General features: G+C 43.8%; 1 protein-coding gene across 2 annotated transcripts in view; it reads left to right on the forward strand.

Moving 5' to 3' along the window:
• The window catches only part of ZBBX (zinc finger B-box domain containing), a 440192-nt gene that overhangs the window by 65601 nt on the left and 348275 nt on the right, over positions 1-26316 (forward strand). For both annotated transcript variants that reach the window (XM_069213223.1, XM_069213224.1), the window contains exons 5-6: positions 5734-5791; positions 21836-21945. In XM_069213223.1, coding sequence (XP_069069324.1) covers positions 5734-5791; positions 21836-21945 — 168 coding nt within the window. The remainder of the gene's footprint in view (positions 1-5733; positions 5792-21835; positions 21946-26316) is intronic.

Below are 26316 nucleotides of genomic sequence, written 5' to 3' on the forward strand. Positions count from 1 at the left end.
TTGTTAGTTCTTAAAACAGTTTTCCTGGTTGCTATAACTTCTGCAAGGAGAGTGAGTGAGTTGCAGGCTTTATCGGTGAAACCCCCTTATACAACTATTTATGGGGATAAGGTGGTGTTGAGGACCAAGTCTGCTTTCCTTCCGAAGGTTGTTTCACCCTTTCATTTGGCCCAGACAATTACTCTGTCCACGTTTTATCCTCCGCCTCATCCTTCAAAGGAAGAAGAGAGACTACCCCGCTTGGACCCAAAGAGGGCGCTAAGCTTTTACATAGACAGGACAAAGGATTTCAGGCTGGAGGATCAGCTTTTCATCGGTTACGTGGGAAAGAGGAGAGGAAAGGCGGTCCACAAGAGAACTCTCTCCAGGTGGGTTGTTCTTTGCATTAAAATGTGTTACTCTATAGCAAAGAAGGATCCTCCTGATGGTATTAGAGCTCATTCCACCAGAGCTAAATCGGCCACTTCGGCCTTGGCCAGAGGTGTTCCTGTGGTCGACATCTGCAAGGCCGCAACTTGGTCGTCCCTTCACACTTTTGCGAAACATTACTGTTTGGACTCTGAGGTCAGAAGGGACGGCCATTTTGCACGGCCAGTGCTGCAGGATTTCTTGGTTTGACCATTCAGGCACCCACCACCGAGTGCGGTACTGCTTTGGGACTCTATTCATTAGGTGAGGAATCCACAGGTAGTTGTATCCATCAGAAGAACGAGTTACTTACCTTCGGTAACGTCTTTTCTGGTGGATACATTAGCTACCTGTGGATTCCTCACGGTCCCACCCGCCTCCCCGTTGCCTGTTTGGTCTGACCAAGTAATTCTTGAGTGTGCTCCTCTTGGTTTTGAGGATTGGTATAGGTTATGTATATATGTGTATATGTATATATGTGTATGTATATATATATATATATATATATATATATATATATTTTATATATAGTTTATATATTTATTTACTTGTTTAAAAAAAAAAGAAAGTTAAATTAGTAGACCGACTTCTCACAATGATGTGTTGTTTGCAATGTCATTAAATATTGCTATTGTTCTTTCATCTCAATGGATTATTATTCTCAGGCACGTAAAAAATGTTGGTACTGATGTCGGCACGTCGGCGAGGACCTCTTATTGCCTGTATGACGTCAGACGGCGTCGCGTGGGCAAATGTGACGTCCTCATCGACGTGCAGAAGCTAGGAAGAAGATTTCCGTCTAATGCTGGCGCAATGGGAGTATTCATTAGGTGAGGAATCCACAGGTAGCTAATGTATCCACCAGAAAAGTCGTTACCGAAGGTAAGTAACTCGTTCTTTATTACCATATTTTTTTACCTAGAGACAGGAAGTTTTCTCCCATGATAGATTCAGGAGTTGAGCAAAACATTTGTTCAGGACAGATGACATTCTCATGAGATAAAAAGAAATGAATTACTTAACCATTTCCCTGTGGAACAGCAATTCTCCTCCAGAGGATCTTGATTATTAATCATAAGCATTGAATTACCTGACCCAGGAGTGGGATCCCGAAGCACGTTTAACAAAACATAAAAATGTATATATGCTTTTGTTTTGTAAAAGCCAATTTATCTGAGAACAGAAATGTTTTAGGACATTTTGGACAACTTTTGGCTTTATACTTTTAAAAAGGGACTCATTTTAAGTAGAAGCTACTGGCCCAACGTACTTGCATATGTGTTGCAAAAAGTTGTTGTAAGCTGCACACCGATTTTTCCATATAAATAATATTAATGATATTTAAAATGTATTATATTCTTTTGTGAACCAACCTGTATAGCAGTAAGTCGGTTTATAGAATAATTAATCACAGGGATCTCAGAACTATCCTCAAAGTAATAGTCATTAGGCAGGTCACAATTTCTGATCCACTGTGTTGCAGTGACAAGGATGGCGGCCTGCAAGGAACAGCAGCCCACTATACATGTCATTGCAATTTAAAATTGATTTTTTTTATTTTTTAAAGCAGCACAATTTCCATAAAGTAAAGCAGATTGAAAGAAATGTGGCTTTTTAAAAAAACTATCGACCATAGACAGTGGTACCCTGGAGCACTGCTTACTCCCTCCGAAGTTGCTATCCTAATTCCCTGAGGCAGGGCCCAATGAAGTCCTCCCCCTTTGTGAATCAGTTTCTCACCCCCCTCCAAAATTGGGAGTTTTAAACTATCAATGGTTTGTAATCAGAATTTCATTTGCAAACCATTAATGCACCCCTTACCAAATCGGTATTTTGAAGCAACACCCCAATGTTTGTGTAATCATCAACATGTACCAAATATTTGAGTTCCATTTATCATTATTCTTTGAGTACTTTGAGGTTGCTGTTGCTCACTGAAATTGGGATGTGTATAATATTGTACAGCTACCATTGCTTTATACCTTATGGGTTTGCAAATGTATTGAAGCTGTAATTGTAATGTGTATAACGTCTGATACAACTATTGTTAAGAACATATTTTGAGTCAATTGATCACTTTGGTAGAAATTGGATGTTTGATCTGTGCATTAAGGGCTATCTGTTCTTTTTAGATGTAGGACTACTCTTGTGTGGGGATACAGAGCATAGCCTTTCCCAAGAAAATAAAATTTGTATCAGATTTGACCGCAGGAACTTCCTTCATACTAAGCATAGTGCAGATAACCTGTTGCCTGAAAACCTATTGAATACTTATGACTGACCATTTTTTAATTAAATAGTGCTGCCTTCTGTGACTAGTTGCCTTGAAAATGGACAGGTGCCCTAAAGCATGTTGGCTGTGTTTTTTGTTTGTTCATTTCATAATGTATATAGAATATTGTTACATTCGTAATCTAATTCATAACATGTAATGGTACTCTAAGACAATTGATAAAGGTGATTCAAATAGCCATTGCATGTTGATGATATAGCAAACCGTGGTTTGATAATGGTACTCAACAAATAATAAGTCTGATTCAGATATTTGTTACATGTTGATAATTATACAAACATTGGTTTACTATTAATGAGAATTATATTTTTTTAACTAATATAATTAAGTTTGAGAATTTTGAATTGATTTCTTGATTATTTACTTTTAGGTGTCTCTTGTGGAATTTTTATAATGGGCTTTGTATATATGTAAACTTTGTTTTGCGATTGCAAACCCTGTTTTTACTGAATTAGAAGATTTGTGATCACAAAATCCCTTTGAACATCTGGCCCAAAGTCACTAATGTTTCCATTCAGGCTACAGCCTACAGCTTATTGGGCTACCTTATCCCTAATTTCTCTCAACCTTCATTTAAAAAAATCTTTTGTGGAAGAATTTCCTTGGTTAGTCTAGCAATATTGTTTCTATTTAAAATGTGTTTATTTTTTAATGTATTTAGCTGACATAGGCCAATACAGCCTTTCATATGCAATTCTAGACTATTTCCTTTCTTTAATAAAATTGCCTTTTCAAAATAAAAGTGTATATAAATGCTTTCTATATGCTTTAAAAAGCTACTCCAGGATCTTGCGAATGGGGACGGGTCATTTAATTGCTTACGGCAATTATAATTCCCCAGAGGAGAACTAGGATTACAGGTAAGCACCTATTCCTTCTTGCGCATCCTGTCCTATTTCCTAATAATTTTGTGTTTCCTAACTGAATTGTATAACGGTGCTGTACTACCGCTACCGTCCTCCACTGTATATGCATGTATTTATTAGAGTGAGTAGTGATATCTTGTCATTGGTGATGAAGCTATAGGTTGTTTATGGTTTTCAAGAATAACACATTCAGCCAAATGGACCATTCCCTATAATGCTGGCTAAATTGGAAATTGTGTTTTTTTCCCTCTTGGGTGGCAAAAAGGGTGATTCTGCCACTCACCCAGATTTTGACATAAAAGAAACATGACCCAGATGGGACCATCTCTTAGGGCATTTTTTCATAATGTTTTTCATAACATGATGGTGAATATATCGGATAAAGGGGAGAACTCCTCTCCCCTGGAGCATGTAGTCCTTAGTCTTGACCTGACCTCCAGGGCCTTTATGGTCCTTACAGAGGTTAACATGCTTAAGTTGATTACAGAGATGTGACAGAGTTCTCTTTTTTTCTTCTGCACTTTTGGAAAAAAGCACTGTTCCTTTCCAAATTAAATGTATATTCCTCATTTCCCAGAATCCAGCCCAGTATTTTATTCTAGGAGCTCCTTTGAGCAAAGGCAAATGTCCTGCTTCGGAGCTTTCAACAGCTGCTCCTCTCAATGTCATTAGCAAAAAACCTAACCAAACATTGCAGCCTTACCTGTGTTAAGTCAGCACTTCTTCCATCTTAGCCAGTGCATAACAAAATATGTAAAATAATTGTTGGAGGGAGTTACTTTATGATAACCCTTAGCCAGTCAGGATAGCTAGTTTGAATTTTAGGTCTACCAATAAGAAAGGGAAAAAGAAGATCACTTGGCAGTTCTCTTTAGCACAGTGTCCAGCAAAACAAATCTTGGAGAGGATGTACACCCCCAGACTTGAGCTGGCTCCCTGTACTTTAAGGGAGACCCAGAGTAAAATCTAAGCCATACCTGTTGATGGAAAGGAGCATTCATCCTTTTCCAAGTATGAGCCACTAAAAAGTGTGGATGTGAGAAAATGAGATGTGAGATGTACTGGATCAAATGGAGATGCCAAAATTGTTCCCTAATCACCAGCGCACAGTAATGTGTCTTGCCTTAAAGTGATCTGAAGCTCAACATTGGGAGTTTTAGTTGGGACCTTCACATTCTTTATTGATTTACTTAAATCAGCATCGACTTGTGGTTACTTCACAAAGTTCGGGTCACTAGGTGATGGACCTATTGCGATTCCTATATGTTTTTATATGATGACAAAGTAATAATGTACCCCAACCCCTTATTTCTTGCTAAGGGTCTGTCATCATTCCGTATTTGGAAATTTGATTTTCCTTCTTTACTCACAACTGTTGTTCAGATGCTTCGTGTGTATTTTATCATCTCAAGATTTGACCAGTAAAAAGATGCCTCCTTAGTATGCTTTTAGTTTCCTGTAAGGCATGAGCTTAAAGAGCACCAATGATATGCAATCAGTCCTAGGCTCAGTTGCCCATTTGATGGATCCTGGTTTCCAAAACCTGTATAGAATGGCTAATCTTTGTTTCTGACTCTCTCCAAATTAGCACATTAAAAGCTAAGGCAATCTCATTGTCTTTTAGCACCATGTTCGCTCTAAGTTCATTTGCTGAGCCAATAGAAGGCTACTCTTCACTCATTATACAAACACTGTGGGTGAGCAAGTGGGAGAAGCCTCCTGGTGGTGCTTGCAGGCACAAATAGCCAGCACATTTTGTGTCTTTGATGCACAGGATATTTAGGTCCTGATTTATAACTCCGCGGACCGGTTACTCCGTCACAACGGTGACGGATATACCATCGGCCGAAATCTAAATTTCATAGAATATAATGGGATTTAGATTTTGGCAGACGGGATATCCGTCGCCGTTGGGACGGAGTAACCCATCGGCCGAGTTCTAAATCAGGCCCTTTGTCTCCTAACCTGTAGCAAGACATCTCAGAAATCTAAGGGCAATGAAGACAGGCAGCTTATACACGTGAAGTGAAAACGTATTTACCTATTTATTTCACTCTTTACATGGGTCTGTTTTCCAGTGTTTCCATCTGATATCCCTGTCAGCTAGATCTGTTCACTACAATTGTCAGTCAGTCATTAACAATATTTTATTCATTCCTATTTCAGTCGCTGCAGAATTCCTCGGCGAAAATGAAATTAAAAGTCCTCAAAGATTCCACGCCAGGTAATAATTTAGTAGTTCTAGAAATTTAGCATGCACACTTGCTTGTTTGTATCAACAATCAGTCGTTTATTTAGATGAAATCAAAATCATAAAAACTTTTCAAGTAACAGTAGACCTTAAAAAGTACAAAAATGTAGAAAACACTATTTAAATAAAAATATACACAACAGGTAAGATAGTCAAGTCAAATTTTTATTTGCATCAAAACCATTACATATTGGTTCTCTAACAAAATATAAAACCAGCTCTAAAACATTTGTGAAAAAATGTACAAGGTATTATTCTCCCGCACTTTCTTTAACCACAGCACAGCCATCCTCATTTTTATTATGTCCTTTGCTGTGCATTTCTCTGGCCTCAGGAAAAGTGCATGTGCCTATATAAAAACGTGTGACCTACTCCTTCACCAACAATTGCTTCTTATTAGTCCACCTCCCACAGATTGGACAGGTCTTGCTCCTACTCCACTTGCAGATAAACTGCTTGTGCCCATTGTGAACCTGTAAACACTCCACTCACAGCCCATACTACTTCATGCTGCCTCATTTTGGAGGTTACTTCTAGATACGTTTCACGTTGCTCCCTCCCTTGTCAAGTTCTTTTAAGCGCTGGTTTAGAAACTTCACCTTCTTACAAACTAAAGGAATTGAGGAGCTACTTAGCTAACTGATTACTGCTTGTCTGGAAGAACATATTTGCAGGCTTACCAATGTTGGTTTCAATCGTTTTTTCCTTTGCTCCAAAGGCACTGGACGTAGGCAGCAAATATGTGTTAGTGACTCCTGTTTATACGCAAAATATGCAGTTTTGGTGTTAAGGCTGGATTATCCAAGCTAGAATGAGACCAAAGCGGAATAACATTAACTGATGTTTTAACGGCTGGGAAAGGTGCATTGAGAGATACTCCTTGGGGTCTCAGTTTGGAGTAAAAATTAATCACGGTTCAGGCATGCCTTTTTTGCACCAAGGTATTTTAATCTGCTGCCTGGGATAAATTCCAAACCAAGACATTTGTTGCCTGGTTAAATGCTTGTTTTCCATGCTAGCGGCCCAAGCATCTTGCATACCTAATTCCTTGATGGCTAGGCTTAAGTATTCTCCCCTTGAGCCTTTTATGTTACTAAATTGTTTTTTTTTTAGTCTCTAGCCAGCAAAGTTGTTGATGGAATCCCTCTCAGAAGCACGCGTCCTCCAGCATAGTTTAATGAAAGCGTTGTTACTCTGAAGATCTGATTTCGTTTGAATCCTGTAAATAGTGACAATTTGGCATCCCCGCATGATTTCCATGCCATAGGTCACCATTGGCATTAACCAGGTGGACATTACTGTCAGGAGCTGACTTAGAGATGGACAGCTCAGTTTCTTCTTTATTAGTTTAAAGCCAAACCGTAACGACTGTGCTTTTGCTTGAGTAGCAATTAAAAGATGTTGTTTGCCAGTCTTTTGGTGTTCCAAATTTACGCATATATATTTATATGTAGTGACCATCTCAACTTTTTAACCTTCTTCTAAAAAACAGGTATATGACTTGAATTTGGAATCCACCAGCTGGACCACTTTTCTTTTATTCAGGTCGTCCATATTCTTTTTCAGGCCATTCATGCTACGTTGCAGGCTTATTGGTGACTGGCTCAATAATACAATGTCATCAGCATGTTGCAGACACCTTACTTTCTCTGAAGCCAGAATTGGTGACTGTTATCCGGTGATAGGGCTCCTATAAGATCTGCCAAATATAAATTAAACAGAGTTGGTGCCAAAACACATCCCTGCTTGAGACTTTGTGGCCGTTCTTTGTGGCTATTTTGTTTGTGACTCTGCTGCTGTCTCCTATTTTGACTTGTGCCCAGGTTCCTTTATGTAGTGCTACTATAGCCCTCAACAGCTTTCTCCGCACCCCCTCATTTGTCCAGTTTTGCCCATAGATTACCTCAATGAACTCGATCAAAGGCAGGCTTAAGATCTATGAAGCAATCAAACAGACGTGATTTTCATTGCTTGGCCTTCTCTACCAGGAGGCTAAGTGCAGTTAAGTTTCTTAATGTGCCCGTGCCTGCTCTGAACCCTGTTTCTATTCGTGGAATCCGTCTGTTTTCTTCTGCCCACGATTGTAAATCCTGGAGTAGGCATGTTACTTGGAGCTTGACTTCTACATGAATAAATGCGATAAGCCTGTAGTTTGTTGGGTTTCCTCTCTTATAGGCTGTTTGAAAGATGTTACCCTTCCATGACTCAGGAATGTGGTTAGTACAAAGGATGTCATTGAAAAGCGGTACAAAGTAGTAGGCCCAATAGGTTACATCTCCTTTGAAAAGAGCATTGATGAGACCATTCGGGTCCCCAGCCCCTTCTAGCTTCAGTTTCTTTAGTAGTTTTTAGTTATGTGTCAACCACTAAAGGTTCATTTCTTTGCTGCTACATAGCGGGCATCTCCTTTTTGTCCTGCTTCAACAGTTTGCCATTCCATACCGTAACTAGTTGTGCCTTATGGTGCTCCCATGATTTTGCTTTTGCGAGCTGACTTTCGCCATCTTCCCTAATTTCTGTGTTGCCATACATTGCGGAATATGAGATTCCCATGTGCCTGCCTCCATTCATGCATTATGGTGTATGCATTTTCCAACTATCGGCCCATTCACCAATTGGCAGAATTTATGCAGTGCGGTTCTTTACTAGACATTGGACACTTCTGGTAACTTCACTTTTGTCTCCTTCAATCTGCCTGGTATTTTGCTTTCAACTTTCAGAATGTGGTTTTATCTACACTCAACCCTTCATTTGTTTCCTTCGCATATTTTCTCGTTTCCCAAGCTATCTGACATTTTTGATTACGTAACCCTTCACACAAATCCCAAAATATTCTTAGTTATGGGGATATAAACCCACACTGTAGGTTTCATCAATGTATTTGTTTCCCTCACAAACACAAAGGGCCTCATGACGAGGCTGGTGGACTTAAGACCGCCAGCCTGGCGATGCCGGTCAGACCCCCACAGACAGGGTGGTCCGACTGCCCCATTATGACCATGGCGGAGCCACCATGGTCAAACCGCTGACCCCTTCAGGCTGCAGCCAGCCTGCAGCCTGCTGGTTGTAATCTGCCAGGGCAGTGCTGCAAACAGCTCTGCCCTGGGGATTACCATTCCCCATTCGCCAGCCTTTCCACGGCGGTAAACACCGCCATGGAAAGGCTGGTGGAATGAGGTGTCGGGGGGGCCGTGGGGGCCCCTGCACTTGGCATGGGCAGTGCAGGGGCCCCCATGCACAGCCCCATTGAGCATTTCACTGCCCAAATTACGGGCAGTGAAATGCGCGACCCAACACACCACAACATTGCCGCCAGCTCAATTACGAGCCTGCGTCAATGTTGTGGTCAGTGTTCCTCCAGGCCAGCAAGCGAAAATGCTGTTTTGCCCGCTGGCGCAGTGGAACACTCCTAATATGTTGGGCAAAAGACCTCCACTACTGGCGGTCTTTTGCCTGCAACGGCTTCGCCGGTCCTGTAATTTACAAGTTCATCTACAGAATTATTATGTATACTTGCTCAAAGGCTAGATAATTAATACTCTCTAAGGCATTTGGTATTCAGAATGTTTATGATGTAAAATACAATAAGAACTGACTTCACATCAAATAACACAAGCACATCTTTAATAATAAGACAGATCAGAGTTGCATGTGGACTAGAGGTGACAGGACATCAAGGGCCTGATTCTAACTTTGGAGGACGGTGTTAAACCGTCCCAAAAGTGGCGGATATACCACCTACCGTATTACGAGTTCCATAGGATATAATGGACTCGTAATACGGTAGGTGGTATATCCGCCACTTTTGGGACGGTTTAACACCGTCCTCCAAAGTTAGAATCAGGCCCCATATTTTTAAAGACATACTACTAATCTTGTGTGACAGAAAGGCCAGTCTAAGTTTCTTTTGAGTATTCATGTTAGCCCAATCAAAAATTTAAACTTTCATGTGATTAAATCTACACTTGTAAATTTATTCTTACACTTAGTAGCAAATGTACTACTTTAGGCTGTTATTATATACTATTGAAAATCTATAACGAACTGTAGATTTACATTTAGCCATCCCCTCAATTCAGAGGATGCAGCCTAATTTACTACTATGAGGTTATTTCTTGAGCTACTTCTGGAGGTAGGTGGAGATCTTCTTATGGTAATGTATAGGGAAACTGTAAAAAGGTTATTAAACTTAGAAAAAATAAACATATTTCTATATTACATATTAATTTATATTAATATTATGTATTTATTTTAAATTTAGAACAAATAAAAATATGCTGTAACACTATTAAGTTAATTTTGAGTAACTATTTAATTATTTAAAATATATTAAATTAAATCAACATTATTTTAATTATTTTAAAATAGTCCAACCTAATATAAAATGTTTAAACTTATTGTATTAAGTTAACAAAAGTTGTTTATAAAATGAATATAAATTAAAGTCATTTTTTTTTTAAGATTACTTTGATTTAATTGTAACTAAAAATATTTTACAATAAAATAATGTTAATTTAATATTTATGTGTAATTTTTTAACATTAGAGGTATATCTATCTATATACCTATAGACATATATAGATAGGATATATGGGTGTTATGCTGCTGCTGGAAAAAAGAGCACTGCTTTTCACTGCATTTGGGCTTGTGTATTGATTCAGTTGGAAACACTTTGTTGTGGATTGTACGTGGGTGTTCCCTTGCCCTCTTTCCACAAGCTGCCGATCAAAAAAGAGGATGGATGGTTGGGAGTTTGAATTTCAGAGGAGACTATGTGTGTGTGTGTGTGTGTGTGTGTGTGTGTGTGTGTGTGTGTGTGTGTGTGTGTGTGTGTGTGTGTGTGTGTATGTGTATATATATATTACCTAGTGGCGGTCTCCACTAGGCCTAGGTAGTTATAGTTAGGACCTAGTTTCCGTAGGAAGAGTGTTTTTTGTTTTGCCTATAACTTTGGTGCCGCTTGATGAATCTTCACAATTTTTCAAAACGTATTCTTTGCTTAGTTCAGCTTCTGACTTGAAAGTTTTGGAGTGATCTGTCAAGCGGGCCGAGAAAAAAGGGGGGTTCCAAAACGTGTTTTCCCAATTCATTTTTCCTTAGGACCTTTAGACACTTCAAGAGCCCCAACCACTGAATGGAATGACACCAAATTTAGCACGTAGCTAGATTCTGTTCCGCAGATCACGCTTTGGATAGAATTAGCATATTATACAGTTTTCGAATAAATGGCAGTAATCTGTTTTAAAAGTTGATACAGTGCAATTTTCAGAAACATTTCCTGGGAGAAGAAAAGTTAGTACAATTTGTAGTACAAGACTTACAGTTCCATTCTCCAGGGGTTAGAAAGTGCACAGGTTGGGGTTCAAGTTAATCCCGAATACCCACCACCAGCAACATGAGGCTGGCCAGGTGCAGAGGTCAAAGAAGAGGCAAATTTAACCTGGTCTCCTATGGAGACTGGGGCACTCTGAATCAGACCTGCCTGCAGGTAAGTACCCGTGTCTTTGGAGGGCAGACCTGGAGGCTTTAGAGGAGCACTGGGGGGGCCAAAGGTCAGCACCAAACACACACGCTCAGCGGCCAGGGCCGGCCGGGTGCAGGGTGTAAACACAGCGTCGGGCTCCCAATCCTTTCCTATAGAAGGACCTCTGGGGTCACGTAGGTGCTGCAGGCTGGGTCCAGGGGGTCGGTTCTGGAAAACAACGGGCTGGACAAGGAGGAGGGCTGCCTGCTGGATGTTGCTACACCAGAGTTCAGATTCCCCACCCAGGGGTTGCAGGTGCAGAGTACCTTGTGGTGACGGGTATCTTCGTCCGGTTCTGTGCGGTCAGGGTGGTCCTCAGGATTCAGGCTGCTGGAGTCGTTGTGTTGGACAGGAGTGGTCAACCCAGGGTTGGCACTTGCTCAGAATCGCCTGGGGACCAGGTCTAGTCGGTTGGGCCACCTGGATACGGGCCGTGGGCGTTGGGTGCAGAGTGGACAGGACTCACGGATCCGGGGACGTTCTGGAGTCCATAGATGGAGTTTCTTCTTGGACAGGGCCGCTGTCCACAGGAGTTCTTGGTCCTCTGTGATGCAGGCAGTCCTCAGGAGATTTTTCAGAGGTTGTTGTTCCTGCAGGATGCGTTGCTTTCTTTGTGCAGAGCTCTTGAAACTGGAGGCAGGCCGGTTGGGCTGGGGCCAAGTCAGCTTGCGTCTTCAGTCTTCTCTGCTGGCGTTTCAGCTTAGGAGTCCTTCTTCTTTCTTCTTTCTCCATGTGATGTTGCCAAGAATCTGGTGAGCTGGATTCAGGGAGGACTTTAAATCATGGATTTAGGGTTGTTACAGGGGTCAGAGGCAGTAGCCAATGGCTACTGTTCCTGAGGGTGACTACACCCTTCCGGTGTTCACTCCCTTTTGGGAGGGGGGACACATGCCTAACTCAATTGGTCCCTGTCCTCCAAACCAAGATGAAGGATTCTTCAGGGAGGGGGTCACTTCAGCTGTGGACACCCTAGGGTTTGACCCAGCTGAATTTGTCACTCCTCCTTGTTTTTCTTAGGTTTCCCGATGAACTTGCTGCCAAAAGTGGGGCTTTGTCCAGGGGCGGGCATGTCCACTAACTGGACTACCATGGGGCATTGTAACAGGAGGCCTGAGCCTTTGATGCTCACCGCTAAGTGCTACAGTTCCTGCAGGGGGAGGTATGAAGCACCTCCACCCAGAGCAGGCTTTGTTCCTGTCCTCAGAGAGCACAAAGGCTCTCACCCCATGGGGTCAGAAACCTGTCTTCTAGTGGCAGGCTGGCACAGGTCAGTCAGCCCTATACTAGAGGGTTGTGTAAAATACAGGGGGTGTCTCTAAGATGCCCTTGATGTGCATTTTGCAATAAATCAAGCACTAGCATCAGTGTGGGTGTATTGTGCTGAGAAGTTAGATACCGAACTTCCCATCTTCAGTGTAGCCATCATGGATCTGTGGAGTTTGTGATGACAAATTCCCAGCCCATGTACGTAATATTGCCACACTGTACTTACAATGTCTAAGAATGGACTTGGACACTGTAGGGGCATATTGCTCATGCAGCTATGCCCTCACCTGTGGTATAGTGCACCCTGCCTTAGACTGTAAGGTCTGCTAAAGGGGTGACTTACCTATGCCACAGGCAGTGTTTGGTGGGCATAGGACCCTGAGGGGGATGCGATGTCGAGTTTATCGCTCTCTCTCCACCCAACACACACAAACTGCACTGGCAGTGTGCATGGGTTTGGTGATGATTCCCTTAGGGTGGTGCAATATATGCTGCAGCCTTTGGGGACCTTCCCTGGTCACAGGGCCATTGGTACCAGTGGTACCTTTTACAAGGGACTTAGCTGTGTGCCAGGGGTGTGCCAAATGTGGAGCAATTGTACAGTTTTAGGAAAAGAACAGATGTGATGGGGGCCTGGTTAGCAGGATTCCAGCACACACTGAGTCAAGTTAGCATCAGATATCAGGCAAAAAGTGGGGGGGTACTGCAAACAAGGGCCCAGTTTCCTACAGTGGTGTTCTCGAACCAATCTCCTCCAAGGGATGCAGTTTCACCAACAGGCCCCTTCTCAAAGCATTGTGACGGATGCATTATTGCTCGGATGGGAAGCCCACATGAATCACCTCCAGATTCAAGGCTCATGGTCTCAGAAAGAGTGGACTTGTCATATCAATCTCCTCAAGCCCCGTGCAGTTCATCTGGCGCTCAAGGTCTTTCACCCGTCATTCACCACAAACAACTTTCTTGTTCAGTTGGACAATACAAGCACCATATACTACCTGAACAAACAAGGTGGCACCAGGTGCTGGGCTTTGTCGCTAGAGGCCCAGACAATTTGGAAATTACTTTTGGCCAGGAACCTGAGGATAACAGCAACTCACCTCCCAGGTGTTCAGAATTTCTAAACAGATGCTATCAGCAGAGCTCTCGATGAAAATCATGAGTGGGTATTGAACGAGGAAGTCGTTCAAGATATCTTTCACTTGTGGTGCACCACTTCTATTGACCTCTTCGCCACAGTGGAAAACAAAAAATGCCACAAATTCTCCTCCAGATATTACCATCCAGAGACACTGGAGGATGCCTTGTGGATCAATTGGTCACGTACATTTCTTTATGCCTTTTTTACTTATTCCCCTGATCCTGTCAGTCCTGATAAAGCTGGCCTACTCCAAAGTCAAGATGATTCTAATTGCTGCAGAGTGGCCTCGGCAATGGTGGTTCCCAGACCTTCTTCAACAGTCAGAGCGCCCACATATCAAGCTGCCATGCAGGCCAGACCTACTAATAAAATTCAGAGGCAGATGGTACACCCCTGTCTCTCCTCCTTGAATTTGGCGGAATGGCTTCTGAGTTAGTGTATTATGAACACTTGATCTTGCCACAAGACAGCATTGAGATCCTCAAGGAGGCTAAGCGACCTTCCACCCGCTCAGCTTACACCTTCAAATGGAAGAGATTTTGCATGTGGTGTTCCTCTAAGAACATGGACCCGACTACTTGCCAAGAGAATGTGATTCTACCATACCTTCTACACTCGGCTAAATCTGGCTTGCAGTTCTCTTCCATAAAGTTTTATCTGGCAGCTCTTACTGTCTACAGGAAATGTCCATCACAAACCTCTTTTTTCCAACTCCCAGTCATTAAAGATTTCTTGGATAGATTAAAGAAGGTCTTCCCTCCGATTTAGATGCCATTCACCTCCATGGAACTCAATATAATGCTTTTTCGCTTTATGCGGGACCTATTTGAACTCACCCACAAAGTTTTCCTACAACATCTCACGTGGAAAGCTGCTTTCCTGTAAGCTATAACATAAGCTCCCCGGGTTATTGAGATTCAAATACTGTTTTCTCGTGGACCATACACTAGTGGTCATCATGAGTTTGGCGGGTGGAAAAGGCCGCCCACAAACACCCGTGGGCAGGTTGCCGCTAGTGCAGCCACCTTACTGCGGGCTCCATTATGCGTCCCCCACTGGATCAGCTGGCGGAAACTGTGTTTCCGCCCACTGGCCCAGTGGGGAACAGCCCACAACATTGACGCTGGCTCATAAATGAGCCGGCTCCAATGTTGCAGTGTGTGTTGTGTGCAACAGCACCCAGAGGGCCCACTGCATCCCGTCTCTGCTATCTTTAACATAGCAGTGCAACCGCTATGTAATAGCTGGCAGAGAGGATGGTTGTAAGCTCCCTGGGTTAGTGAGATACAAACACTATGGGGGTTATTACAACTTTGGAGGAGGTGTTAATCCGTCCCAAAAGTGACGGTAAAGTGACGGATATACCACCAGCTGTATTACGAGTCCATTATATCCTATGGAACTCGTAATATGGCTGGTGGTATATCCGTCACTTTACCGTCACTTTTGGGACGGATTAACACCTCCTCCAAAGTTGTAATAACCCCCTATGTTCTCATGAACCATACAATGGGGGTCATTACGAGTTTGGTGGGCGGAAAATGCCACCCACCAAACTCACGCTGTCAGGTTGCCGCCAGTGCGACTGCCTTCTTGCGGGCCCCATTACGAGTTCCTGCTGGCCCAGCGGGGAACAGCCCACAACATTGACGCTGCTTCATACTTGAGCCGGCGGCAATGTTCCATGCATAGGGTGCAACAGCAACCATTGGGCCTTTTGCATTCCGTCTCTGCCAGTTTTTACATGGCAATGCAACTGTCATGTAAAAAAAACTTGGCAGAGAGGGTGGTCATAATCCCTAGGTTGGCACTGCATGCAGGGCTACATGGCCGATGAGGACCACCAGTCCCACCAGTGGAGGGAAACTGGTGGTGTTGGCGGTCTGACCATGGCACAACTGCCACGGTTATAATGTGGCGGTCAGACCGCTGCCAAAGTGGTGGGACCACTGCTTTGGCAGCGGTCAGACTTTCACCGTGATCCTGGCGATCTGCAGACTGCCAGGGTCGTAATGAAGCCCACTGTCTTTCATTCTAGCAAAGTGGTTACAGGAATTCACCCGAAATTCCTTCCTAAGGTAGTGTCAGATTTCCATGTAAACCAACCTATTTCATTACCTACATTCTTTCAGAATCCTTCTCCATTAGAAAGATCTCTCCATTCTTTGGATATTAGGAGGATTCTGAAGTTTTATCTTGACGAAATGATAGATTTCTGTCAAACTAACCAGTTGTTTATTAACTTTGGTCTAATACTCACTGGTCTGGCTTCTCTCAAACAATCCATCTCTAGGTGGATAGTGTCTTGCATTCTACTATGCTACCAAAAAGCTAATAAGCCATCAATTGCTAAACCTAAAGCGCTTTGTACTAGAGGTAAAGCAGCCACCACTGCCCTGCTGCTTACTGTCCCAGTTCCAGAAGTATGCAAGCTACCTGGAAATCGGTACATACATTAACTATACACTACTGCCTAGATTCTGAGGCTAGAGTTGATGGTCAAGTAGGGCAGGCCTCCTGCAGAAATCTGTTTTTGTATTTCGTAAACTGTTTAGATGATCCTTTCTCTGTCTTCTCCACTGTGATATGGGGAGATGAGCTTGCTACTCTATTCAGTACTTATGACTATACATGGAAATCTCCTACAAGAGAAGGAATAGTTTCTTACCTGTAACTCCTGTTCTCTCTTAGTGGAATTTCCATGATAATTCATAAGCAACCCTCCCTCCTCCCTCGTTGAATGGACAGTGTGAGAGAACAGAGCTGATTGCAGAGACCCCCTAACTTTTTGCCCCCATTTTTCACTTTTTGCTGGTGTGTTCCTGATTCTGATGGTACCCTGGGTACTGCTAACCATTTCCAGGCCCTGTGCTCTGTGTAAAATCAGTATGCAAATTAGGCTAATTATAATTGGAAAAAATAACCTACCTAAAAGTCCCTAGTATATGGTAGGGCATGGAGGTTTAGGGGCCCCAGCATAGGTAGCGTCCCCATAGGTGCATTGCTGAGGTGCCCAGTGTCATTTTAAAAGCAGGCTTGCCTTGCTGGCTGCTTTTAAACTAAAGTTATATGCAAATTCAACTTTGAATTTGAAAGTAGTTCCAAAGTCTAAAACGACCTTATTTTTACATAAGTCACCCCTGAGGTGTGCCCTATGTGCCCCTAGGGTTGGGTACCATGTAACTATAAGCAGGGACCTTATAAAAATAGTTTTATAAGCCCTGGTGAGGTAAAACGGCCAAATTCATTTTTCCCTCATTGTAGTGAATTGCCTCCATAGGCTAGAATGGGGAGACTTTGTTTTAATTTTTAAAGTCCCCTTAAGTAACAGATACTACAAGTTTGGTATCAAAATAATTGTTATGATAAATTGCACAACTTCCAGTTGTGGGATTTAATATAACTTGTTCAGGTAAAGAGTTTTAAACTTTACCTGAAAAGTTGCCAACATTAGCCTTGCAGTGTTTTTGCTGCTTTGCTCTGATTAGCCACCTTCTGGCAGCCTGGCCAGGCTGCTTTGATGAGGTGTGAAGTGGCCTGGCTCAACACAAAGAGATGTACCTGGGGGAGGAAATCTCACCTCAGCAGATGGGGAAGCAGGAAGGGCTGCCAAACTGGTTTTCAAGGCAGGGAAGGACATTTGCGGCAACCCAGTAACACCCTCACATCCTGCAAACCCAGACAATTAGGTGCCCCCTTGATTAGATTAGGAGAGGGCAGGAGAGGGGTGTGCTTAGGATTTTTAGCCACACCAGTGGGTGGGCTCAGCCAGATGTAACCTCCAAAATCACTTTCAGCCATGATGGATTTTTGAGGAATGTTGCTCCCTGGGATTGATTTTTGGCCACACTTCCCAGGAAGTGGTCATCACAGAGGGAAGGACCCTGCCTCTGATTGGAGAACCAAGGCCCCCCTGTTTTTCACCCAGGAGCAAGGATAAAACTGGCAGACCTGCACCCACACCTCCGTTCCCTACCAGATCCCTACAAGGAAGAACTACAGGAGAAGGAATGCCCTGCTGGACCCCTGGCCTGCACCTGGAACCTGCACTCAGAAGGACTGCACCAGCTGCACACTTGGGCTTCACCACAAGAAGGACTTTGCCTGGCTTCAACTGGTTCAATGAGGGACTCCCTGTTTGCTACAGGTGGAAAATTGCTAACCAGAGTCCCTTGCACCAACTCCTGAAGAAACCAACCAGCTGACCACTGTCCATTGGCCAAAATGGAGTTTGCACCAGGTGCATTCTGGGAGTTGTAGTCCGCTCCCTCAAGGAGCATCTCTGAGCTTCTGGAACCTTGGGGTGAACTGTGGATCTCAAAAGAACCTTAAAGGAACATCTGGAAGAAGATCCAAAAGTTTGGAGAACTTTTGGAAAAAAGCTCCATAGAGGGACAAGAACTGATGCGGCAACTCTAGCCGTCTTGCCTCAACCGTGACCCAGCCTGACTTGCAGATTCGTCCCGGCGAAGAAAATCTCCAAAAAAAGTGACTAACTCCGAACGTAGGAAATTGACCGGGACCTCCCAGGCAGTGTATCCGAAGAGGGCTCCAAGATCGTCTGATCAAGATTCAGGTTTGCCCCGGTCAAAGGATTATCACTTTGGGAAAAAGTTCCAAGTCCGAAGGTAAAAATCTCCACTGAGTGCTCCTGCGACGCGTATCAGAGGAAGAGTTCCAAGAGGTCGGATTGGACTGGCAGGTTCGTCCCGCCAAAGAAAATCTCCAGAAAACGGCCAAGTCCTAAGGTAAACTTTTGACTGCGGGCTGTAGCTGAGCCTAGGGCTCCATCGCGGTCAGCCTTAAACTTTGACTTTGCCCCGGTCGAGGTGCGACCAGATTGGCCCTTTTTGTTTCTATGCACTAGAAAGCAATAATTCTTTAAAAAATCATATCTCCGGTTCCCCTTATCCGATTTTATTCGCTTTGGTGTCATTTTAAAGCTAAACATATTTCCTATTTTTATAAATTTATTTTGCATTTTTAAACTGTTTCCTGTGTTTTATTTAATTACTGTTTTGTGATATTTTAATGCTTTACGCTTTGTCTCTTAAGTTAAGCCTTGCCGCTCGTTGCCAACCTACCAAGGGTTGAGCTAGGTTTAATTTACTGAGACCTAACTGTACCTAAGGGGAGGTTGGTGGCCTATTGCTATGAGTAGGTACTTACCTGCCCTTACCAATAACCCATTTTCCAACAGACAGAAGTATCCTGGATGCTTTATATGTCTTGTATCACCTTCAAAAAGAACTGAAGTAACTGCCACCAGCTGAGCATGATGGGATACTGGTGGTCTCTGGGTTCTTAAAGGAACAGCTTTTATTTTAGCCATATATGGCAGCCTATAAGGTTACTCTGCCCTTATCTCCCTCATCTCTGTCATTAAAAAGTGTTTGTGAAGGAGATTTATACTGTTTGCAAAACATCTTAACTTTATACATTTTTAGTGTATTGGCCCTTTTTGACTTCATGATGAAGAATGGAGCAAGTGTAGCCCAGTTATATAGGCGGCATTATCTGTCTCTTTCTTAAGTGTCTTTACAGGCCTTCCTGAAGAAAGGCGAAAATCTCCACTTAAGATATATTAAAGAACTGCCCTAGGGTCACTGTACTTGGGCAGGACTATTCAGTGCTTATGACTTATCATTGAAATTCCTGTACAAGAGAACAGGAGTTAGGATTAGGAAACTAACTCTTCTTCATGAACACATTCTTCCTGTCTGAAAAGCTAATTTCCATTTTAAGGTCTTTTTAATACCCCAGCCTATTTCCAGAGAGATGTGGGGCTTTACCACCTGGTTTGTTTATCTAGTTCACAGGCCTGCCTATAAATAAAAAAATACACAGCTTCATGTTTCTGACCTCTGTGATTGGCAGAATGATCCTCATTTTAATTTGTCCTCATTTGGTAGCTCTTCCGCAGTACAAGTGAGGTGGTCATTGGTGGTCTGAAATGCCACCGCTACAATCAGACTCACATTCTACCTTCCACAGGTGTCTCAATTTTTAGATTATCCTGAGTGTGGTTGCTGGATAGCATTAGAAAAACAACAGGTTATGAAACCTTTTTTTCACAGGAGACCAAATCGCTGCACATCAAATTTTTTTAGCTGAAAGGAATTTTGTACTGCTAATTGGCCTTTTGGGTATATATTTCACTGACATCATGATAAATTTGTTATAGTGTTGTAAATTGCCATTGGGGATTGTGCTGAAGTTCCCGTCAATAGCATTTCCAATTCCACCTGACTTTTATTGATGTATGTATATTTTCTTTACGTGCTCCAGCAGAAAATGCTGTTTTTGAGTAGTGCATAGGACAATGAATGGTTAATTCTCCGCTTATGCTATTTACCCATGTGTAATGCACACATAATCTTTAGCACATTGCAAAAATCACAGAGGCCCTGTTTCACACTTTTTTACCTTGAGAGCTGCTGCAAAATGGCATGCTAACCTGCTACCAAGCAGAGACGAACATCTTTATCTATGAAGACAGGATGTAAAAGATACCTTGCCATTTACTAGCACACTGCTCATTGGCTCCTGTTGGCGTCTTTGAGAATGTCTGCTTTCAATCTAACATGAGTATGTACCTGTTATCACACCTTTCATCATGGTACACCTGTAGACAGATTGCTTTACGATATATAAGTGTAATATTTGAGTTAATAATTTCGTGTACTCTACGAAAGTTCATCATAACCATTATCCGTATGGTCATTGATCCTGTTTTAGCATAGTGTGCAGTAAAGATTTGGATTTATGAATACATCTTATATGTGTGGTAAGTAGGCAGATGGCTACAATGTACCCACCTACAAATTCAGTTGTGGTCCCTGTCAGGTCGGATTCTAAGGTCCGAATGTAGTAATGCATTTTCCAATAGACACAGGAATGGAAAAAGTATTTAATATGCCAGTCTCCAAGTCTTCTTCCCTCTGGTAATACCTAAGGGGGTCAGTTGGGGGCCACCTGTCTACTTCGTTTGCTCCGCAGTGTTCCGCGAGGTTTTGCAGCTTCCTCTGAGGGACCATGAGGAAATTACTATGTGTGGTCAAAATCTTGCCATTTGGACACTTAGGATGCTAAATGAGAGCATGCATGTTCAACAAATGGTCAGCAAGGGCTAGTGTGAAAGTATTTATTTAAATATTTATTTAGGTGCAAAGTAGCCCTGTTTTCTGTCCTTGCTTGCCGTGTTAAAAGAATAACTCGGTCTTTGCATAAAACCTTTCTTTTATTACTTACCTAGCTAGTTCAGAGGTTCGAGAAAGTACTTCAGATCTTAATTTAAGCTGTTAGTACACACTGAAGATGTGAAAACGATTGTTTTTATCGTTACTCATAAGGACGTTAAGAGATAGGTAAATGCCCTCCTTCTGTTGGAGCCCTATCACATCTCCCAGTTTGGTGATCTCATCCAGCTTTGGTCTGCATGCAGACAGGAATTTACAACGGAAATAGAATTAGTTCTATATTTTATTCAGTGCCTCATACTGATGTCGAGAATACACCTGATTTACCTACTGTAGCAGGAAGCCAATGACACGCACGGCAGCTGATAAACATGACATTGACCAGACACAGTTTGGTGGAAATTCACAAGAACTGGTACCTCTGATGACCTCCCCCAATCCCCCACCCAATCTCACCCACCGGAGGCAGACGACAGCCAGCACCCCAAGACATCCCGCAGCACGAAAAAGCCATGCACGAGTTGAGAGTGCCCCATACAAATACTATACAACATAAATTCATGAACAAGTGCCCCTTAATGTGCCATTCACCTATAACAACCCGACCTATAAGTGGTTTTGTGCGTGCAGTTGGTAATTCATCGAAGGTAGTGAGTTGATGGTCAAATGTACACTATGCCATATCATGCTAGTACGATTTTTGTTTCCTTTTGTGCTAATTCCGCAGCAGTTTGCTTAGAGTGATTATGGATTAACATTGTCATCCGTGATGGTTCCTCCCTTGGCCGTGTCAAATAGGTAGGCGAGCAAGATCCATGTCTTCTTGGTATGTTATATTTTAGAGATGCCTATTTCATCACTTGAGTTTACATTGTATGTTTTTACAGAGACAGTGAAGCTGGCTGTTGTTCCAAAATCTTCATTAATTGCTTCATTAGAAAAACCAAAGCCTAGGGGAAAGACATGTGGACAATGCGAAAATAAAAATGCCATGTTGGTAAGTGATACGTTGATGTAACTATATGCTTTTTCGAATTCATATGTTGATGTTTAATTATTGTGTATTTCAATCAGGAAATGTAAAGTTGGCATAAGTGCTTTCTTTCACACCCTGCTGGTGTCCCGTTGTCCAGTAACTTTAAGAACTCTTGAAAGCAAATTCAGTAACACATGCCGAGAAGCTGCGTATACACTGGCAAGTGTAATATTGATATCCAAATTATAGATCCAGCCTAGGGGAAACTCTGGATCTGCGGAAGAGACCAAAACATAGCACAGCGAGGACATGTAACAATACAGTCCTCTTCATAAATGGAGATAACAAGCCCAACATTAAAAGACCACACTTGACATCACACACCCATACGCCACCATCACACTATTATGCTCCCCCCATCACATAGCAACATTTCGGCTGTCATGTTCCCACACTCCGACCATCAAATACCCACAGGTCCACCATCATGCCACAATGCTTAACCCCTTCGCTGCCAGGCCTTTTCCCCCTCCTGTGCCAGGCCTTTTTTTGCCTATTTGGGGCAGTTCGCGCTTAGGCCCTCATAACGTTTTGTCCACATAAGCTAACCAAGCCAAATTTGCATCCTTTTTTTCCAACATCCTAGGGATTCTAGAGGTACCCAGACTTTGTGGGTTCCCTTGAAGGAGGCCAAGAAATTGGCCAAAATACAGTGAACATTTCGTTTTTTTCAAAAAAATTGGAAAAAGTGGCTGCAGAAGAAGGCTTGTGGTTTTTCCCCTGAAAATGGCATCAACAAAGGGTTTGTGGTGCTAAACTCAGCAGCTTCCCAGCTTTCAGGAACAGGCAGACTTGAATCAGAAAACCCAATTTTTCAACACAATTTTGGCATTTTACTGGGACATACCCCATTTTTGCAATTTTTTGTGCTTTCAGCCTCCTTCCAGTCAGTGACAGAAATGGGCATGAAACCAATGCTGGATCCCAGAAACCTAAACATTTCTGAAAAGTAGACAAAATTCTGAATTCAGCAAGGGGTCATTTGTGTAGATCCTACAAGGGTTTCCTACAGAAAATAACAACTGAAAAAGAAAAATATTGAAATTGAGGTGAAAAAAACATAAATGTTTCTCTACGTTTTACTCTGTAACTTTTCCCTGCAATGTCAGATTATTGAAAGCAATATACTGTTACGTCTGCTGGACTCCTCTGGTTGCGGGGATATATAGGGCTTGTAGGTTCATCAAGAACCCAAGGAACCCAGAGCCAATAAATGAGCTGCACCCTGACGTGCGTTTTCATTCTATACCGGGTATACAGCAATTCATTTGCTGAAATATAAAGAGTAAAAAATTGCTATCAAGAAAACCTTTGTATTTCCAAAAAGGGCACAAGATAAGGTGTTGAGGAGCAGTGGTTATTTGCACATATCTGAATTCCGGGGTGACCAAACTAGCATGTGAATTACAGGGCATTTCTCAAATAGATGTCTTTTTTACACACACTCCTATATTTGGAAGGAAAAAATGTAGAGAAAGACAAGGGGCAATAACACTTGTTTTGCTAATCTATGTTCCCCCAAGTCTCCCGATAAAAAAGATACCTCACTTGTGTGGGTAGGCAAAGTGCCCGCGACAGGAAACGCCCCAAAGCGCAACGTGGACACATCCAAATTTTTGGAAGAAAACAGAGGTGTTTTTTGCGAAGTGACTACCTGTAGATTTTGGCCTGTAGCTCAGCCGCCACCTAGGGAAACCTACCAAACCTGTGCATTTCTGAAAACTAGAGACCTAGGGGAATCCAAGATGGGGTGACTTGTGGGGCTCGGACCAGGTTCTGTTACCCAGAATCCTTTGCAAACCTCAAAATTTGGCTAAAAAAAACACATGTTCCTCACATTTCTGTGGCAGAAAGTTCTGGAATCTGAGAGGAGCCACAAATTTCCTTCCACCCAGCGTTACCCCAAGTCTCCCGATAAAAATGATACCTCACTTGTGTGGGTAGGCCTAGCGCCCGCGACAGGAAACGCCCCAAAGCGCAACGTGGACACATCCAATTTTTTGGAAGAAAACAGAGGTGTTTTTTGCGAAGTGCCTACCTGTAGATTTTGGCCTCTAGCTCAGCCGGCACCTAGGGAAACCTACCAAACCTGTGCATTTCTGAAAACTAGAGACCTAGGGGAATCCAAGATGGGGTGCGCCCACAAAAGGAAATGGCCCAAAACACAACGTGGACACAACATATTTTTTCACAGAAAACAGAGGTGTTTTTTGCAAGGTGCCTACCTGTGGTGTTTGGCCTGTAGCTCAGCCGGCCCCAGGGGGGGGGCAGAAATGCCCTAAAATAAATTTGCCCCCCCAACCCCCACCCTCCCCCGCCGGGAGCGACCCTTGCCTACGGGGTCGCTCCCCCTGCGTGACATTGGCGCCTAAAAACAAATCCCCGGTGCCTAGTGTTTTCTGCCCCCTTGGGGGCAGATTGACCTAAACTCTGCCAATCTGCCCCAGGGGGGCAGAAATGGTCTAAATACAATTTGCCCCCCTGGGGAGCGACCCTTGCCTGATGGGTCACTCCCCATCTCTAAAAAAACAAACAAACAAAAAAAAAAAAACACAAAACAAAATTTGCCCTGGTGCCTAGAGGTTTCTGCCCCCCCCCCGGGGGCAGATCGGCCTAATAAGAGGCCGATCTGCCCCCAGGGGGGGGGGGGGCGGGCAGAAATGGCCTAAAATAAATTTCTCCCCCCCAACCCCCACCCCCCCTCGGGAGAGACCATTGCCTACAGGGTCGCTCCCCCTGCGTGACATTGGCGCCAAAAAACAAATCCCCAGTGCCTAGTGGTTTCTGCCCCCTTGGGGGCAGATTGACCTAAAATCTGCCAATCTGCCCCTAAGGGGGGCGGAAATGGCCTAAATACAATTTGCCCCCCAGGGGAGCGACCCTTGCCTGATGGGTCGCTCCCCATCTCTAAAAAAACAAAAAAAAAAAATATATATATATCCCCTGGCGCCTAGAGGTTTCTGCCCCCCCCCGGGGGCAGATCAGCCTAATAATAGGCCGATCTGCCCCCAGGGGGGGCAGAAATGGCCTAAAATAAATTTGCCCCCCAACACCCCCCCTCCCCCGGTAGCGACCCTTGCCTACGGGGTCGCTCCCCCTGCGTGACATTGGCGCCAAAAAACAAATCCCCGGTGCCTAGTGGTTTCTGCCCCCTTGGGGGCAGAAATGGTCTAAATACAATTTGCCCCCCCTGGGGAGCGACCCTTGCCTGATGGGTTGCTCCCCATCTGTAAAAAAACAAACAAACAAAAAAAAAAACACACAAAAAAAAATTTGCCCTGGCGCCTAGAGGTTTCTGCCCCCCCGGGGGCAGATTGGCCTAATAATAGGCCGATCTGCCCCCAGGGGGGACAGAAATGGCCTAAAATAAATGTCTCTCCCCCCAACCCCCACCCCCCCCGGGAGCGACCCTTGCCTACGGGGTCGCTCCCCCTGCGTGACATTGGCGCCAAAAAACAAATCCCCGGTGCCTAGTGGTTTCTGCCCCCTTGGGGGCAGATTGACCTAAAATCAGCCAATCTGCCCCCAAGGGGGGCAGAAATGGCCTAAATACAATTTGTCCCCCAGGGGAGCGACTCTTGCCTGATGGGTCGCTCCCCATCTCTAAAAAAACAAACAAAGAAAAAAAAAGAAAATTTCCCCTGGTGCCTATAGGTTTCTGCCCCAAGGGGGGGCAGAAATGGCCTAAAATAAATTTGCCCCCCCCCACCCCCCCCCCCCCCCCCCCACGGGAGCGACCGTTGCCTACGGCGTCGCTCCCTCTGCGTGACATTGGCGCCAAAAAACAAATCCCCGGTGCCTAGTGGTTTCTGCCCCCTTGGGGGCAGATTGACCTAAAATCAGCCAATCTGCCCCCAAGGGGGGCAGAAATGGCCTAAATACAATTTGTCCCCCAGGGGAGCGACTCTTGCCTGATGGGTCGCTCCCCATCTCTAAAAAAACAAACAAAGAAAAAAAAAGAAAATTTCCCCTGGCGCCTATAGGTTTCTGCCCCCTGGGGGGCAGAAATGGCCTAAAATAAATTTGCCCCCCACCACCCCACCCCCCCCCCCCCACGGGAGCGACCGTTGCCTACGGCGTCGCTCCCTCTGCGTGACATTGGCGCCAAAAAACAAATCCCCGGTGCCTAGTGGTTTCTGCCCCCTTGGGGGCAGATTGACCTAAACTCTGCCAATCTGCCCCCAGGGGGGCAGAAATGGTCTAAATACAATTTGCCCCCCCTGGGGAGCGACCCTTGACTGATGGGTTGCTCCCCATCTCTAAAAAAACAAACAAACAAAAAAAAACCACACATTTTTTTTTGCCCTGGCGCCTAGAGGTTTCTGCCCCCCC

The sequence above is a fragment of the Pleurodeles waltl genome, chromosome 11 (genome assembly GCF_031143425.1).
Source record: "Pleurodeles waltl isolate 20211129_DDA chromosome 11, aPleWal1.hap1.20221129, whole genome shotgun sequence".
NCBI classification, from domain to species: domain Eukaryota; kingdom Metazoa; phylum Chordata; class Amphibia; order Caudata; family Salamandridae; genus Pleurodeles; species Pleurodeles waltl.